Here is a 19,115-nt window from a genome sequence, read left to right as displayed (position 1 = left end):
TCTGTTTACCAGGGTCAAGATAGAGCCTAAATGGAGAGAAGCCCTGCTTGTAGAGCTGGAACCTCCAATTTATAGAATCTGATAAAAGTGGACGGAGAGGCCCAGCCTGCCGCCGCACAGATATCTTCCAAAGAAATGCCACACGACCAAGCCCAAGATGAGGCCATGCCTCTAGTGGAGTGGGCTTTAACGCCTATACTGCCCTACAAAACAAAAAGGCAGTAACTGCATTTTTGGTCAAAAATGAGTTATTATCATTTTCATGACATTCAAGGCATCCTTTGTTATGTGACAAAAAATATTATCTCAAATGTGTGTCGTTTTGGTGAAAAATGGTAGTCGTTTGTACAGTAACTGCAAAAAGGCCTAGTGAAACAAAGCATGAGTACAGTAACATCCATTACTGTATTCTTGTTTTGTTTTACCCAACAAAAAATAACCGTGTTGCTACGCAGCGCAGTTACTGTTTCCATGGTGAACACACACAGCTGATTTAGCGGCATCCTCACGAGACGGTTTTAACATTTGCGATTTCACCCTTCTAACTTCCCACAAATTTTGTTTGAGATGGCACAAAGCAGGGGAAAGAAGATGGTCGAACTGGCGTTGAAAAGAAAATACCCGGAGAATGGTAAGTAACAGTGACAGATTAAACATTTAGAGGCTAGGCTATCACAATATAAACACCTGTCAGCCGCCAGGGCGGGACTTCCTCTCAGAGGTCCATTCAGAAAGCATTATGCTAATTAACAGGCGATGTTTCAAATAGCTTTGCTTACCTCCCCCTGATCCTCCCTGCTCCTAGCTGTAACTTTATCCTCTGTAACTTCACATCATCGCCGATGCCATGTCATCATTTTGTTGTTCATGACACAAAGTTATAATCCAATCAGCGGTGGAAAAATATTCAATAACTAGAAAAGCACTCGGAGAGCATAATAACCGCGGTCAATGTAGCATTACAAATTCCAAATGTCCCGTGTTCCGGATCACCACCAAAATGTAGTCATCTGTTCCTTGTCCTAATACCCATGTTGTCCGAAAATGTCATCCAAATCCGTACAGTACTTTTCGAATTATCTTACTAACGAACAGACAGAGAAACGGCAACAGGTGTCTGTTCAACTTAAAACGCACTCTCTTCGCGTCCGCTGTTTGAAGACTATGTCCGCTGTTTAAAGACTATGTCCGCTGTTTAAAGAAATTAGTGAGTTGTGAGCAAAACTGACACCTTTCTCTTTACTGTAAGCATCATGCTTTCAACAAAAACAAACTTCTGCAGAGCGAGTCGGCAGTTATTTACGACCCCCCTTAGCGCTCAGGCTCAACACATTGGTTCCTGTTCCTAAGCATTTATTTATTGCACGGTTTGTTCTTCTAAATATAAAATTATATATTTAATTTGGATTCCCCTTAATTATATTAACCTATGAAAATGTTTCCCTCTGCATTACTGCAAGCTTCTGTTTTATCCTATTATTGTAGGATAATACAACTTACAACCTAATGTAACTTATAAAGCCAGGCTGCGTTTTTTGTATGTTGGCTTTTCTTTCTTCATTTTCATTAAGGGTTAAAAATTATTAATTTATTATTGTGTTAGTCATTATTTAGGCATTTATTAATTAATTAAACTTTATTAAAATTATTCCCTGTACAATTAAATATTATGATATACAGACATCGATATATAGCCTACATATGTTGATCAGAGTGAAGATGTTGTCCTGTAGGTCCATATAATAATAATTAATAATAAATACTAATAATACTAATAATAATAATAATAATAATTTGTTGCAGTAGCCTACACAGACAGACAGACAGACACAGACAGATGTGGATTTACATTCATGCCACTAATTTTCTCTCTTTTTCATTTAAGATACACATGTAGGTATTCCATCAAAGAGGCAGCAAGTCCTGCCCCCCGCTGAAACAATGGAGTGGACCATCCTGGACACTTTCCTGGATACCACCAGCGTGGACAGCTTATATGATGACATTACAGACCTAGATTATGTCCCAACCCCTACGATGGCACAGACTGAAGTGGAACTTGGAGACCCAGGAGAACAAGTGCAAGAGCCCCAGCCAGAGCCCCAGCCAGAGCCCCAGCCAGAGCCACAGCCAGGGCCACAGCCTGATGTTGAATCACGTCGACCACCAATGAGAGAGCCATGTGGTGCCAAATGTCGAAGAAGGTGTACAGACCATATTTCAGAGGAAAGACGGAGGGAGATATGGAGTCAGTACTGGGAGATGACCTACACAGAAAGACGATCATGGATGTTTTACTCAGTTACCCCAATGCCAACCAAAAGAATAACAACCGGCCCAGAAAGTCGCCGTGGCCGCTCATTTATCTACCGCCTGCAAAACCAGAAAGGAGAGCCAAGACAGGTCTGCAAAATGTTTTTCCTGTCATCATTGGGCTACCACCCTAAAAATGACAGTCTCGTTATTTCCATGATGGGGAAGTCGAACACCAGGCCACTGGTTCCATCCAAGGACCAGAGAGGAAGGCAGGCTGCAGTCAACAAGATAGACGTGAAGACCCTTGATGACCACATTGAGTCCTTCCATCCTTGTGTGAGCCATTACAGACGGGAGCATGCCCCAAATCGACGGTACCTGCCAAGTGACATCACAATTAAGATGATGCATTCAGACTACCTGGATAAAGGAAACGCCTGCTCCTATGAAGCATACAGGAAGATGGTAAAAGACAAAAAAATCAGCTTTGCCAAACTTGGGGAGGAGCAATGTGAGGACTGTTTGGAACATGCAGAACATGTGAACTGCCACACAGGGGAGACTGAAAGCTCAGATTGCCCAGAGTGCCTAAGGTGGAACAAACATAAGCAGTCTGCCCTAGAGAGCCGCCAAAGCTACCAGGCAGATGCAGAGAGGGACTGGCCGGACATGACATCAGTTCGGAGTGTGGACCTCCAGAAGGTGATAATGCTGCCACGGATGCCAGGAGTCAAGTCAGCAGTATTTACTCGTCGCATCGTGGCATACCACGAAACATTTGCCTCAGTGGGGAAAAAAACAAACAAAAAAAACACCATCTCTGTATTGTGGCACGAGGGAATGGCTGGGCGAAGTGCCGCGGAAATTACATCAGCATATACAACTGCATTGGAGAAGGAGCGGGATGTACGCCACACCATATTCTGGGTGGACAACTGCAGTGCACAGAATAAGAACTGGTGCCTTCTATCCTCACTTGTCACTCTTGTGAACAGTGACACCATTTCACAGGAGGACATCACACTAAAGTTTTTTGAGAGGGGACACACGTTCATGAGCGCAGACAGTTTCCACCATGGTGTCGAGCAGCAAATGAGGAGCCGTCCAGGTGGTGTGGTCTACGACTTTGAGGACTTTGTGAGTGTTGTGGCAAGCTCCAACTCCAGGAAGGTGGATGTTATCAAATTGGAGAATGCCAATGTGCTAGATTGGAGGGATGGCCACTCCACCGTCAAGGTCAAGAAAGCGCAAGCACCAAAGCTTGGGGAGATGGCGGAGATACAGGTGCGGCGTGGCTCCAAGAGCCTCTTTTACAAGCTGTCCCATACGGAGAATGAATTTATGGAATTGGACTTCCTCATGAAGAAATTCTCGCTGAAGGTGCCCACTCTTTTGCGACCACAGAATAGAGGGGTTGAGGAGGTCAAGAAGAGAGACATCCTCTGTAATCTTTGTCACCTCATGCCACCAAACAGGAGGGTGTTCTGGTATTCCCTGCCTGTGAGCAATGTTTTGGAGGATGAGGAGTAATAACCATATGAAATGTGGTGTTCATCAATTATTTGTATTATTATTATCATCATTATTTATTTATTTATTCATTCATTCATTCATTCATTTATTTATTTATTTATTTATTTATTTATTTATTTATATATATATATACACACACACAATCTATTATTAAATGTATGTTTACTAATTTGAAATATCTGTCCCATGTATTCATTTCATTCAGTACTTTATGTTTATAAACCTACTGAAACAGATACTGCACCATATAAAATCATCAACTTGTTTATCTTAGTTATCATCATAAGAGTACAAAAAGCGTTAGAAACACTTAGGCAACATGATTTTGTTTTGCTCTGTTGAATTGGAGTTTAACTTGCCTATATTGCTCCAAAGAAAAGTTGTTTTGCAATGCTTTAACATGAATGTGATTTGTAGGTATAGCAGATACTACATTACAGATTGAGAAACACCCCCAGAGACACATTAATCTAATACTCACACATAATAATGTGGTCCTATTCAAAATAAATTGTCCCCATTTGGGCCTTGATACAGCTTAGCAATGTGAGACTTTAAGCAGCCGTTTCAGCACCAGAACAGCTTCCGGGTGGAAAATATTGACCTAAAATGGTCAAATTAATTTGGGTTTGGTATATCCATGTTCAGAAAAACAAATGGTTCCAATTATTTCAAATACAGTAAAATACAGTAATATATCTAACACACCCAGAGCCCAAGTTGTGGCAAAATAGTTCTTGGAGAATCTGTAGTTACTGCCTTTTTCCTTGGCATGGTGCCACGTTTTTGGTAAGTAATACAAAGCAAGAATACAGTAACTGCAAAATAGGGGTAAAATACCAAATTAAAAATGAGGATTGATATGTACAAAAATAAAACTAATATAAAGTAACAAAAAAGCCACATGTCCAATAATCTACCTACAACTACTTAGGCTGGATGACAGGATAACTTTAAAGTCATTTTTCTCAGTTCTGCACTCTGCGTAGTTACTGCCTTTTTGCTTTGTAGGGCAGTATAGGGCAAGTCAGGTTTTTAGACTCATATGCCAGCGAGATAGCGTCCACTATCCAGTGTGAGAGTCTTTGCTTCGTGACAGCACAACCTTTAGTGCGGCCGCCGAAGCAGACAAACAGCTGGTCCGACTGCCTGAAGGGGGAGGAGCGCTCCAGATACAGTCTCAGAGCTCTGACCGGGCAGAGCAGATTCGCGTCCTGTTCACCCTGAGATACGGGTAAAGGAAGCAGAGTAATAACCTGTGCTCTAAAAGGGGTAGAAAGCACTTTGGGTATAAAACCATGTCTCGGTTTAAGAACAACTTTGGAGTTGTTGGGCCCGAACTCGAGACAGGACGGACTCACTGAGAGTGCGTGTAAGTCACTCACACGTTTAACCGAGGCCAGAGCCAGCAGAAACGCAGTTTTGAATGATAAAAGCTTTATGGTCGCGGTCTGGAGAGGCTCGAAGGGGGGACCCTTCATAGCGTCTAGAACCACCGCGAGGTCCCAAATAGGGACCGAAGGGGGGCGAGGGGGGTTCAATCTCCTGGCCCCTTTAAGAAAACGTACAATGAGCTCACTTTTCCCTAGTGAATGTCCCGCGACCTGAGCGTGGTTAGCTGCTATGGCGGCGACATAAACTTTGAGCGTGGAGGGGGAACGACCCGCGTCCAGTAGCTCTTGGAGAAAAGCGAGCACTTCTGTTATCTCGCATGAGCGTGCGTCGATATTTCGGACGGCACACCAGTTAGAAAACACTGACCACTTCAGAGTATAGAGCCGCCTCGTCGAGGGGGCTCTAGCTTCCGCTATGGTGTTCATAACTCTGTCAGAGAGGTTTCCCGATACCAGTTGATGGGCCATACGTGGAGGGCCCATAGTTCGGGACTGGGATGCCAGATCCCCCCCTTCGCCTGCGTGAGGAGGTCTTTCCTCAGCGGAATGGGCCATGGGGCTGTGTCTGACAGCTGGATCAGATCGGAGAACCACGTTCGGTTCCTCCAGAGCGGGGCTATTAAAAGCACCGCGGATGCTGTCTCCCTGATTTTCTTGATGGTTTGTGGTAGCATCGCGATCGGGGGGAAAGCATACAGCGGGAGACTGGGCCAGACATGGGCCAGGGCATCCCTGCGTTTGGAGAAAAATATTGGGCAGTGAGTGTTGTCTTCTGAGGCGAAGAGATCCACTTTCGCTCTGCCGAAGGTGTTCCAAATTAAGAGAACCGTTTGCGGGTGAAGAGACCATTCCCCTGGGGGAATGGTTCTCCTGGATAACATATCCGGACCCACATTCAGAATACCTGGCACGTGAGCCGCCCTCAGGGAGCTCAGGTTGTGCTCTGCCCATAAAAGGAGATGCTTCGCCATGCGGTGAAGGGAATATGATCTCAGGCCACCCTGGCGGTTTATGTACGCTACCACCGACATGTTGTCTGAACGAACCAAGACGTGGTGGTTCTTTATATGTGGAAGGAAAGCTCTCAGCGATAAGGCGACCACTTTCATCTCTAGACAGTTTATGTGCAGCCGCTTCTCTGTTTCCGCCCACAGGCCAGAGACCGGCTTGCCCTCGTGTAGGGCTCCCCACCCCCGAGTGGAGGCATCTGTCGAGACCACTTTCAACTTCGTGACTGTGCCCATAAGCACGCCCCTCCGATACCACTCTGTCCTCGTCCAAGGAGCCAAAGTTTTGACAACGCTGTGGCTCACTTTGACGGGAAAACGGCCCCATTTCCATGCATAAGGAGGGACACGGGCGCGTAGCCAACGCTGGAGGGGACGCATGTGTAGCAGTCCCAGCCTGAGCACTGACGATGCCGAGGCCATAAGGCCGAGCATTCTCTGAAAGTGTTTCAGGGGAACGCGAGTTCCGGCTTTGAATGAAGTCGCCATGTTCTGGACGGATAGCGCGCGCTGTGACGTCAGCCGCGCGTTCATGAGTCTCGAGTCTAGAACAAAGCCCAGAAAAGATATCTTTTGAGTGGGTGACATCGAGCTCTTGGCGATATTGATCCTGAGACCCAAACAGTCTAAATGGTTGAGGAGCCAGGATCTGTGTGTTAGTAGTTCTGCTCGAGACTGGGCTATCACTAGCCAGTCGTCGAGGTAGTTGAGCACCCGCATCCCTTTCAGCCTGAGCGGGGCTAATGCCGCGTCCATACATTTCGTAAACGTGCGGGGCGCCAGGGATAAGCCGAATGGCAGGACCGTGTACTGATAAGCCTGCCCCTCGAAGGCGAATCTCAAGAATGGCCTGTGGTGGGGGGCTACCTGCACATGAAAGTACGCATCTTTCAGATCTATCGTGAAAAACCAGTCCCCAGGGCGAATGTGCGCGAGGATCTGTTTCACCGTTAGCATTTTGAACGAGCGAGTCATTAGAGCTTTGTTCAAATGCCTTAGATCTAGGATGGGCCTGAGCTCTCCGTCCTTCTTCGGAACGAGAAAGTATCGGCTGTAGAAGCCCGACTCGCTTTTGGAAGGGGGAACGGGCTCCACCGCTCCCTTCTTTACCAGTTTCAAAATCTCGGTGCGAAGCACGTGACTGACGCTGCTTCTCACCGAGGTCTCGACCACGGCGCGAAAGCGCGGGGGCCTGCTAACGAACTGTAGCGAGTAGCCCCTTTTTACTATGTTCATAACCCAATTTGATACCCCGGGCATGGCTTGCCAGGCCTGAGCTCGACACGATAGCGGCTGGAGCCGGCGCGGATAAGGGTCGCCTACTAGAGGGAACTCGGTAGCGCTGCCATTTTGTGCTTGAGACATAGAGGGGGTAGTGCTTATGTGTGGCGGCGTGCACTGTGGAGTGGGCGCCGGGACATTTATAGCATGGGTGGGAGGGGTGAATGAGTGTAGGAGTGCAGACTGATGTGTGGGCACATTTACTACAGAGAAAAAGCTCTTTTTGAGATTTATTTGGGTCGCCGTGATAACGGCGTTTGTGTGCAGGCGAGTGCGTTTGACAACGGGCTCGTTGGCTGCTAAACTGAGGTCGGCAGTCACCTGGGTGCGGGGAACTGGGAGACCGGGAGGGAGAGATGGGGGTCCGGCCGAGGCGAGACCTGACCATCTCCTTTTTATCCCTGCGGCTAGGACGGCTTCGGAGGCTCGGGGTTCAACACAATCCTGGGTCGAGGTCCCCGGCGTTCAGGCCGACTGCTGCGGTTCGCGGAGCGGGAACGTTGGCGCGGTCCAGAAGAGGAGCGAGGCCGGGAAGGTGGCTCTGCCGGCTTAGCGGGTTGAGAAGGCGGGGGTCTACCTCGAGAGCGTCTCTGGCCTGAAGACGAGCTGGAGCGCTTAGGCAGGAAATGCCTCATAGCCTGCGAAGCCTTCTGCGCTTCGGTGAAGCGCTCCGCGAAACCCACGACTGACGGGCCGAAGAGACCGGTAGTGGAGATGGGGGCGTCCAAAAAGGAGGCTTTGTCCGCGTCCTTCATCTCGGTCAAATTCAGCCAAAGGTGCCTCTCTAAGACCGTCAGGTTAGCCATATTTTTCCCGATGGCTTGTGCAGTGGCTTTAGTGGCGCGAAGGGCCAAGTCCGTCGCGCTGCGGAGGTCCTTCAAAACATCGGAGTCGGGGACAGACTCATCCAAGGAGCGGAGAAGTCTGGCCTGGAACACCTGAAGGATAGCCATGGTGTGAAGGGCCGCGGAAGCCTGGCCAGCGGAGGCATATGCCCGGCCAGCGAGAGCAGAAGTGGTGCGGCAGGGCTTGGACGGGTGCTGAGCCCTGGACTGCCATCCTCTGGAGGAGGAGGGCGGGCAGAGGTGCGCGGCGACAGCCTCCTCGAGGGGTGGAAGAGACTCATAGCCTTTTTCCTTAGCGCCGTCGACAACGGAGAGCGCTGGGGAAAAAGCGGATCTGGCGCGAGCAGAGTAGGGCGACTTCCACGACTTCGTAAGCTCGTCGTGTACCTCAGGGAAGAAAGGCGCGGGCTTCTGAGGAGAAGAGAGGCGGCGGCTTTCCAGGAACCACTCGTCCAGTCTGCTGCGTGTTGGCTCATCGGGCTGGGACCACTCGAGCCCGAGGTCTTCCACGGCCCTGGAGAGCACGCGGATGAGTTCCGCGTCGACGTTAGTTTTGGCGCTCGTGGCGGTCTGCGTCGAAGCGGGGGGCTCCGAGACAGAAGTTGACCACTCGCTACCAGAAGCGGCTGTGGAGAGGCTGTCCTCATCATCCTCTGGCGGCGGGCCACCGAAGGAAACCGAACAGGCCGCTGCATGAGAGGGACGCTGTTCCTCCTGGGTGAAGGTGACCGGCGATGGCGAGGCACGCGGGGAGTCATCCGGCGTGCAGTCGCCAGACCGTTCCGGCAGCCTCTGGTCGCGGCGTTTCTTGCGGCGCGGCCCAGCGGCAGGAGGAGGGACCTGGTCGAAGGTGGCGAGGCGAGCCCGAAGGGTCTGCAGCGCCATCTCATCGCACTCGGGGCAGCCGCCCTGAGAGAGTGCGAGCTGCGCGTGGTCCCGTCCAAGGCATGCCACGCAGATGACGTGACGGTCGCCGCCAAGGAGAGGAGCTCTGCAAGAGCCGCAGGAAATGCGAGGCATTTGAAACAACGCCCCGCGCTCTTTTAGGAGAAGAGAGTATAAAAGGATACGATCGCCGGATGGCGTAGCTGGAACGGCAGAGAAGGCGGAGAGGGAGTCCGTCGTCCTCAGCTGCAGGTTCCGCTGGTGCCTTTTCGACGGCGGTTGCTTCTTCCGGAGGTCAGCGAAGGTATCGCTGAAGGAGATAAAATCTGACACCTATGGCGAAATCAGGGCTTTATATAGCCTCCTGTATGCAAATATAAGCACCTTTTTTCGGCGGGCTTCTGGAACGCCCCCCATTGGCTCGTTCCTCTCAGCCGCCTCACCATAGGTTCATGCAGTTGCCGTGGCCCGGCCAATCAGAGCGCTCCTCGCGCTGAGTTATGGCCGTTCAGCGGCACTGCGCTTTACATGGATACCTTTATTAAAGTTTTGCTTCATATTCTCGAGAAAAGGAGTTTTCCCATACGTAATACGAGGAACCTCTCTCGAAAGGGAACTCTTTAACTCAGGTGACTTATATTATTTATTATTTATATTTATTCTTACCACCCAAATACTGTAAATGCTCATAATCTATGTCTTTCTGACTAAACAAAACCATGATCTTATACTGTTTATATTTTTCTTCTTAGAATTTGTTATTACTGTGTTGTATTTGTATAGTTTGTGTGCACTGGAAGCTTCAGCACCAAAAAAAAAAATCATTGTGTGTGAAAGGCACACTTGGCAATAAAGCTCTTTCTGATTCTGATTCTTATTCTGATTATAAAGCACTTTTTTTTTTTTTTTTGCAACTTTTAGTGCAATATATAATCAGAAGCCTTGTCCATATAGATTTTTTTAAAGTTAATTCTTCCCACACTTTGTTTGCCATGCTTAACTGCTGTAGATCTCCAGTATATATCTTAGGACTTCACACCACTTTTGACGTCTCTTTGATGTCAGCTGAAAGCCCAGAGTCCTTCAGTTAGTAGCCTTCAGGGGCCAAACATGAAGGTCCCCTCTCCTTAATTGAGACAGAAGGTCTCTCCTGTTCAGTATCGCCCTGGGCGAGCTGTCAATGAGGATATTATTTCAAAGAGCCAAACTCTGTTGACCCAACAAGGTGCTATCATTAAGAGGCATGCCTTTTTGACGAACTCAGAGAGAAGCAGAGAGTACATTGCACTGTCCTTTGAGAGGCGAAGCACTGTCCTTTGCCCGAGCTGAAGAGTCGGGGGGGGGGGGGGGGGGGGGGGGTACTTTAGTGTCAAACAAAGGACGGACCCCTCTGGCTCCTTGGCCAAAGTTCAAGTTAAAGGCCAATTCCATTGACGTGTTTGCACACATTCTTTACAGCGGGTCACACACAAAGTGTTCCCGTAGCATTGTGAGTAGCTTTAACATGACCTAAAATAAACAAAAAAACATTTTTTTTGTTTCAATAATCAGTATTACATTCCACTGAGAAAATGCAAAACCTCAGCCGACTATCATCTGGAATCTGAATAGGAAATGATAAAAGTAAGATAATTGGGAATGTTGAGAATGACAGTGGTTGTAGTCAGGACGTAGTGCATCTGGAGAGGGAGAAACTAGATGTCCTAAAAATCATCAGACAATGTCTTAAATAGGCCAATGAGATGGACGGCAACTTTCAGAAGCAGCTCACTGACCTCAAGAAGGTCACGCTGGCTTTGGAAGAGAGGGGATTGGCACTGGTGGAGATGAGCTTTGCAAGGCCCCCCATTTCGTTGCTAATTATCTTGCCAGATGATTCAGGCAATATTGATTCAGAAAAACATAAAAAGAAGACATAAAATGTACATGATTAATAGATGTTCTGAAATTTAGGGGAGAATAAGACAAACCACAAGCCATTCTTCTTTAACAGGTTAGGTCTGCCCCAAAGGCTTTTCCAATTGTCTATGAACCATTCATTATTTTGCGGACACCACTTAGACAACCAGCCATTGAGTGATGAAAAGAGGATCTCCATCACTCCTTTTAACGGGGATGGGACCAGAGCAAAAAACTGCATTTGACATCGTACTTGCGAGTTTACATACCTCTTTAATTTTGGTGATCTCTGGCGAAGGCGAACATCATTAGTGCCAACGTGAATAATAATCATAGGGAATTTACGATTAGCTTTAGCCAGCACTTTGTAGTATCTGTAGTCTCTCTCTTGGAGGGATATATCTGTAGTCTCTCTCTTTTATCTGCATATAAAATAGGGTCCCGATGCCGAAGAGTCTGGGGGAGTTGACACCATCGATGGTTTTGTGACCTAGCCAAAGTAGAACAGGCAACATCTCTAGAGGACTGTGACAACTTCAATCAGATTCTAATCTGTTTCCATGACCCCCCTCTCTCAGACAGGGGCCTAAGACTTTTTCCAACACACACACACACACACACACACACACACACACACACACACACACACACACATGTATATATTACCAAGAGGGGACTATCACTCTACACTATCCAAGAGGGGACCTGTGTTTCTAGTCATTTTGAAGAAACAAAAATGACATACAAAATTTTCTTTTAAGGTCCTTCTTCATAATATAACTTCAAATAAGGATTTTTTTATTTTTTAAAAAACATGCCAAGAGGGGACCTGAACGATGTCTACCTATCCAACAGGGGACCTCCATAGACTCTAAATGAGCTGTGTGTGAATGTGAAGTGAGCTGGCAGTCAAGTCTGTCATCATTATATATATATATATATATATATATATATATATATATATATATATATATATATATATATATATATATATATATATATATATAACATTGTTTTTTAAATTATATTAAATGCAGTTAAGCTTCGTACAGACTATATAATTTGTCAAGTAATAATATGTCTTTTTATAATAACTGTGTTCTTTTTAATGTACTGAGAAGTATTTATTTGTAACCTAAAATATACTTTAATGCCATTTATTTTGAAGCTTATTTTTAAATATATTTATTACACAGTTGCAATAAAAGTTACAAGATGTAACATCAAGTAACACACTACACTTAGTTAGTCCACAAGTCTTCTTGTGCTTTAGTATGTTAGTCAACACATTAAAATAAGTTAACTTGTTTACACAGGCATCTGGTATCACAATAGGCACACATAAACATACACAATATACCTTAGACATAATACCTAATACATTAATAAACTAGAGAAGATGCTGGGATTTGCCCTGCCAAATTAAACAAAATTACAGTTTTTACAATCTCTAGGCCACATTTCTGAATACTTTGAGAAATTATTTATTTATTTATTTTCTCTGTTGCGTTCAGTGCTTTCTTCCAGAAACAACGGCCCATGTGAGATTCCAAGTCACAGTTCATCACTTAGCACAGCGTTCAGGGTTTGACTTGTCGAGACTGTTTTCCAAGATGGCTCCTGTCCATAAATACGTAATGTACTGTGTTTATAAAGTATCTTTTTATTAAACTGTTTGTACACAAGTTCTCAATGCTTCGGTTTGCATGTAGGGACCCTCATTATGCTACCATGTTAGAGTGAGCCTTTTTTGAGCCTTGTTACTGGTATTAACTAGCGATTTAATTTCACTTACCCTTTGCCCCACAGACAAGCGCTATAAGCCAATCTGTTTTTAGAGATAAACTCTTTATATTCGATTTTCATGAAAACCTATCCCAGAGAAAGATCTACTCGGTATCCATCTGTTAATTACCCCTAGGGTCATTTCTCACTGGAGTTGTCTTTTAACTTTGATCCAAATAATTATTCATTCCTATAAAAGGATGAAGTAACACTTGAGTCATTACTAGAATGTTACCATTACCTTCACTTTAGAGTTAATTATACATTATGCATTATTCATGTTAATTATCAATCTGTAGTAGTAGTTATTAGTAGTTCTCCGAAAAGTACAAAAAATACAATAGTAATTATTATATTTATAAAATATAATAGTAATAAATAGTAATTAAAATGATAGTAGTATAATAGTGTGCCATGACTGTCACCATTAATAAAATGTTTCACTATTTTAATCACCTTTCAGCTATTATCAGTTAACCTGAATAGTGGTGTGACAAATAAATGATAAGAGTTATTGTGAAATTACTATAGCCTGCAGCAAATTAAATGTACATCAAGTATACACAAAAAGTGGGACAAAACTATATGCAAAAAAATTATAAATTAAATAAATAAAAAAATTCTGTGAAACCCAATATGAAATAACCAGTATATAAATGAATGATGCAATTAAATAAATCATTTAAATAGGGCTTATACTACATATAAAATAAACAAATAAATGTAAGGAAAGACTACATATACCTCACAGAGAGCAGATCTTGATAAATTTGGTTAATGTACAGATTATTTTGTCCAGATTATGATTTTTTAACTTGCTTTTCTCCAGAACATTTTTGAGAAATCATGACAAGCCTTTGGCAGCAGAACTACTTCAAACACAGAAAACATCTCAATTACCACAGAACAAGTTATATGTATGCTGCGTTTCCAGTGCGACTGCATTTCGTCAGTGTAAAGAATGTTTATTTGGCAACAACTGTTATAACATTTAGCATAAATACACCTGGAAGCGCAATAGCCATTTGCAGCTGGAGATTTAAGTTTCTTTGTTCTTTAAATGGAAAAAGAACCAAGTAAAACCTTACGAAAGGAAATTATATTTACCAATATATTACTTGAAATATATTATATTGTAAATCCATGGAATAATATAATTATACACATACCCATTAATATATTGATACACATCGGCCTGATATTGCTGCTATCAGAGCAGAAACAAAAGCTGATGCTCTCTGCACTGTAAAACAATATTTAAAAAATAAGTTACCTGGTTGCCTTAAAATTTTGAGTTCATTAAAATGTTAGTTAATACAATGAACATTTTTGAGAATCGACAACCTTTATTCAAATATTATTAACAGATTTTGTAACCATATTGGGTAATTGTGTGTGTTTTATTTCTGATGACGCAGTGAAACATGCCAAATTGTGCTACTTTCATGATTTATCCAATTTTTTATGTGGTTCAGACACAACAATATTTTAAGTTTCTAAACCAATTTCCTTCATTGTATCAACTCAATTTTTTTAGTTCAATAAACTCAAAATTTAAAGGCAACCAGGTTACTTACTTTTTTAAGTTAAACCAACATTTTTTTTTACAGTGTGTATGTGTTTTCGTTCTCTTCGGTCACAGTCATGTAAATTCTTCTTTTTCTTCCGGCTGTTCCCCTCAGGGGTCGCCACAGCGAATCATCTGCCTCCATCTGGTCCTATCCTCTGTATCCTCTTCTCTCAGTCCGACTACCTTCATGTCCTCCTTCACTACATCCATAAACCTCCTCTTTGGTCTTCCTCTTGACCTCCTGTCTGGCAAGCTCTAACCTAAGCATCCTTTTACCATTAGATCTAAAGATCTGAAAAAGCCCATACATTTACCCATCCATAGACCCTCTCCTCAAAGAAACCAGGACAGAAGTGGTTGAAAATGGACAAAAACGACGGATTAAAACAGATGTAACAGCTCCCTAATCTATACTCATCTACCAATCGACCAAAACGCATTTTAATACCAGGTGTAAACATTGCCTAAGATATGTTGCACTGATGAAACAAATAAACTGAAACCAAATGTTATTTGACTTTTTTTTATTTGTTTTGTTAATGTAAATTATACCTCCAATTATCCACCATATTTTCAAAACGCAAGTACAGTACGTTTTTTCCCTGTGGATGTGCTTAAAAATGAAATAAAGTTGTTTTCATCTGTGACAATTATCTTGAAAGACAAAACGTGTAAGTATCATAAACTCACAGATCACAGAGCTTGTTTTTAGCCAGAATCCAAAAGCCCCAGAGATTCTCCTATTGGGCTTTTGTTGAGGGAACCAGCGTGAGGCGAACCTTTGTTGGTCTACAAAGTTATACCAGCCCCACTCTATTCCCAAATTTACATACAAACAAGCTAATTTTATGTTTTTTACTCTTACGGTAACATGGAGCGATGAAGGAACGATTTGGGAGGTGAACTGATTTCGATTTCAATGATTTTTGATAACACTTTAGAATAATAGAATAATTATTAATGTATAAATATGCAGGAAGTAATGCAGGACTAATGAGTAGCACTACATTATCACTTCAGCTACTAATAGAGAAACAAGCTTAACTAATCAGTAACACTGAATTTAGGAGATAGTTCCTTATTATGTAATTCATAGTTACTGATGAAGCTGGCGTCACTAATAACTAATAGGTAACAAGGTAAAATTATAAAGAATTACTAATTAATTACTAATCACAACATTAACAATCTGAGATACATGAGGTCTTTTTTACTGTCAATGTGGTTATACAATGCATCACTAATTACTTAAGCGTTATCTAATCATTATGCAGGAGCTACTAGTGATCTGGAGCATTATTTTAAAGTGGAAAACATTGTTAGATCACTAGTAGTTCTTAAAAATTGTCCTTTGTTACTCTGAATAAAGTAATAAAATGCATCACTAATTACTCAAGTACCCAATAACTCTTCAGGTCCAGATCACTATAGCTCCTGCATAATCACTTAAGTAATAAGTGATGCATTTTATGAATTTATTCAGAGTAAAGAATATGATTAATTACATCTCAGACACACAATAATGTTATAATTGGTCAGTTAGTTAATAGTTATTAATGAGGGTAATCTCAGTCAGTAATTATTGATTACTTAATAAGGAACTATCTTCTAAATTCGATGTTACTTACTGATTAGTTCAGCTTGTTTCTATATTAGTTAGCAGTAGTAGCTGAAGTGTTAATGTACTGCTAGTTATTAGTCCTATCTATTAATAACGGACCATTATTTCTAAAGTGTTACCTGATTTTCTTTTGTAAAACTACTTTACTAAACTAGAATGACCCTCTCTACTACTTATATTTACTGCAGTTTATGCAACATAGACCATATTTAGTACAAAGTGATTCCTAACTTTCCCCTTTTGAATGAATGCTAATGTGTAGGTGTTCAGTTAAATCTAGTTTCAGAATATATATCAATTATTACTGTTAAACAATTATGTCTTGCTCATTTTTGTGTTTTGTTAGGTTATGAACTTAAGTTTAAGGTTCAAAAACAGTGTGTAAACACACAACATTGGCCCGTAAAGTTTAGTTTGTGCAACCTGAGCTCTCATAACACCTGAGCGGAGCCACAGACTGATCGAGTCCATGCCACGCCGCAGTGCTGCAGTTATTCAGGCTAAAGGAGCCGCAGCTAAGGATTGAGTGCTGTACATGCTCATACTTCTCAGTTGGTCAAAATTTCTAAAAACCCTTTCTTTGTATTGGTCTTAAGTAATATTCTAATTTTCTGAGATACTGAATTTGTGATTTTTCTTAGTTGTCAGTAATAATCATACAAATTAAATGAAATAAACATTTGAAAAATATCAATCTGTGTATAATGAATGAATATACTATACAAATTTCCCTTTTTTAACGTAATTAGCTAAATAAATACATTTTTTGATGCTATTCTAATTACATGATCAGCACCATAAGCTGAAAATGAAATGCCTTGATAAAAGATTTCCTTCCATTTTTCAGAATGACATTCAGAGCCGAATGTCCCATCTCCAGTATATGAGGAATATTAATTCTGTAATACGTTTAAGACACACTCAGCTAAAAATGTGTATATTGTGTTTAGATTTGAATATGAATGCCTTTGTTTCATTACTCTTGGTTTCATTTTAATTTGCTTTTAAAAAATGACAGCCTAAACAGCCCCTCGGACAAGTTGAGCAACGCAGTGTAACATGCTTCAGTGCTGTTTTTGCAAACAGTTGTGTTTAAACCACTTATTTACTGAAAATCCTGAGTTCAAGCTCATGTTTTATCCAAAACTCAAACACCAAAGGCAGTGCTTTTTGGTAGAACTTTATTTTTTAAATTATTTTATAAAATCATCGCTTTAATTAATTTATATAATTATAGGATTATACTTTTACTGACAAACATTTTGGCTAACTCCTCACCCCTGACCCGCCACACCACACCTCCGTTGAAGATGAAACCTGTTTGCCAGAGAGATCTGGCATCTGCAGATGTCTGAATAATGCTTCATGAACAGCTGGACAACAAGGAGCAGAGGAGTGTGTGTATGTGTGTGTGTGTGTGTGTCAGGGTCAATTCACTTATCACCATCAGTTCATCTCCAGTGAAATCACCACGCAAACACAGGTTAAGATGGGAATTGACTTGTGTGTGAGAAAAAGCGTCATCTATTAATACCCACGATTAAAACACTTTCAAATGGCTCAGTTACCGTGCAGATAAGCAGTAAGGTCCGGTTCTACCTTCACAGCCTGTGGGCGTTTGGCACATTGCAGTTTTACTGGTTTATCATGCTGTCATTTGAGTGTAAAATCCAATCACGACAGTCTTGGCTGCTGTATTGTACTGGAAACCACTGCAGAATTTGCAGGAGGCAGCAGTTTCATTCAACAGAGTCGAAAACACAGACCTAAGTTACTTTGTCAGGACATGCCATCTTCATGTCTTGTGCTAGTTTCTGTTTCCCTGACACGTTTTTTTTTTTTTTTTTTTTGGCCCTCGCTTTATGCTGCGTAGTGCGTACAGACATTAAGCATCAAGTCCTGCATTATGTGCAGCTTTCAGGGTACCCAAGGCAGCGAAGAGAGCAGGCTGAAAGGTCTCTGAAATTAAAGATGCATCCAGAATAATATACTGACTTTGTTCTGTTGGTACAGGCACACAAAATTAAACCAAAACAACAGTGGAAGCTGCAGAAAAAAAATTAAATTAAATTATATATATATATATATATATATATATATATATATATATATATATATATATATATATATATATATAATATTAGTGTTATCTTCACGGGATAATAAAAATCAGGCCAACTTTCTAAAATAGTGCTAATATGTGAACCTGGACCACAAAACCAGTCTGAGGGGTCAAAATGTCCAAATGAAGTCCTTAGCAATGCATATTACAAATAATAATACAGTTTTGATATATTTACAGTAGGACATTTACAAAATATCTTAATGGAACAAATATTTTTACTTAATAACCTAATGACTTTTGCATAAAAGAAAAATTGATCATTTTGACCCATATATGTATTGTTGGCTATCACCACAAATATACCCGTGAGACGCAGGACTGGTTTTGTGCTCCAGGGTCACATATGACGCCTAGAAATTTCTTAATAGGGTGAATTCCACAAAAACATGTCCAAGTCATATTTTACTCCAGAATAATAACAAAACATCGGGAAAAACACTGCACAAAATAATATTCTGCGTGAAGAAAATAAAGTCGATTTCTTTGTGCCGTTATTTTCTTAATTAAGAACAATTCCCCGTAAAATACAATATTTCACATAACTTTAATGTGATAACATTTGTAAATAATAAAAAAAAACAGTAGTATTTGTTGCACAGAACTTAGTTAATGCTGATTTTAATGAAATAATAAAGCATTCTGGGCCATAAAGGATGATTTTCAATATTTATATTTCGTAATGACAATCTTATTTTCTCAAAGCATCATATAATATTAATTTGGATTGAGGTGAAATATGACCCATACAATCCTTTGTGACATTCACCCAGAATTAATACTGTTTGTCATGTTATGTGTACACACCATCATTAATTTCATGTACAATGAATTAGCAAAAATAACAAACTTTAAACTGTTTCCAACGACAGTCAGCATAGCAAAATATTAAATTATTGTCCATTTCAATTCATTAA

The 19,115-nt window shown here is 42.0% G+C and overlaps 1 protein-coding gene across 1 annotated transcript; it reads left to right on the top strand.

The window, feature by feature from the left end:
* The first annotated feature begins 214 nt into the window (after window positions 1-214).
* On the top strand, window positions 215-3,921 carry LOC137079026 (uncharacterized). The gene is made up of 2 exons (XM_067446954.1): window positions 215-631; window positions 1,886-3,921. Exons 1-2 carry the CDS (start codon window positions 568-570, stop codon window positions 3,784-3,786), a joined length of 1,965 nt encoding a protein of 654 aa, XP_067303055.1. The 5' UTR covers window positions 215-567; the 3' UTR covers window positions 3,787-3,921.
* The last annotated feature ends 15,194 nt before the right edge of the window (window positions 3,922-19,115 follow it).

This window comes from Pseudorasbora parva, chromosome 6 (assembly GCF_024679245.1).
Source record: "Pseudorasbora parva isolate DD20220531a chromosome 6, ASM2467924v1, whole genome shotgun sequence".
Lineage (NCBI taxonomy): Eukaryota > Metazoa > Chordata > Actinopteri > Cypriniformes > Gobionidae > Pseudorasbora > Pseudorasbora parva.
Note: the sequence above shows the minus strand (reverse complement) of the source record. Positions and strands in the feature narration are given on the sequence as shown.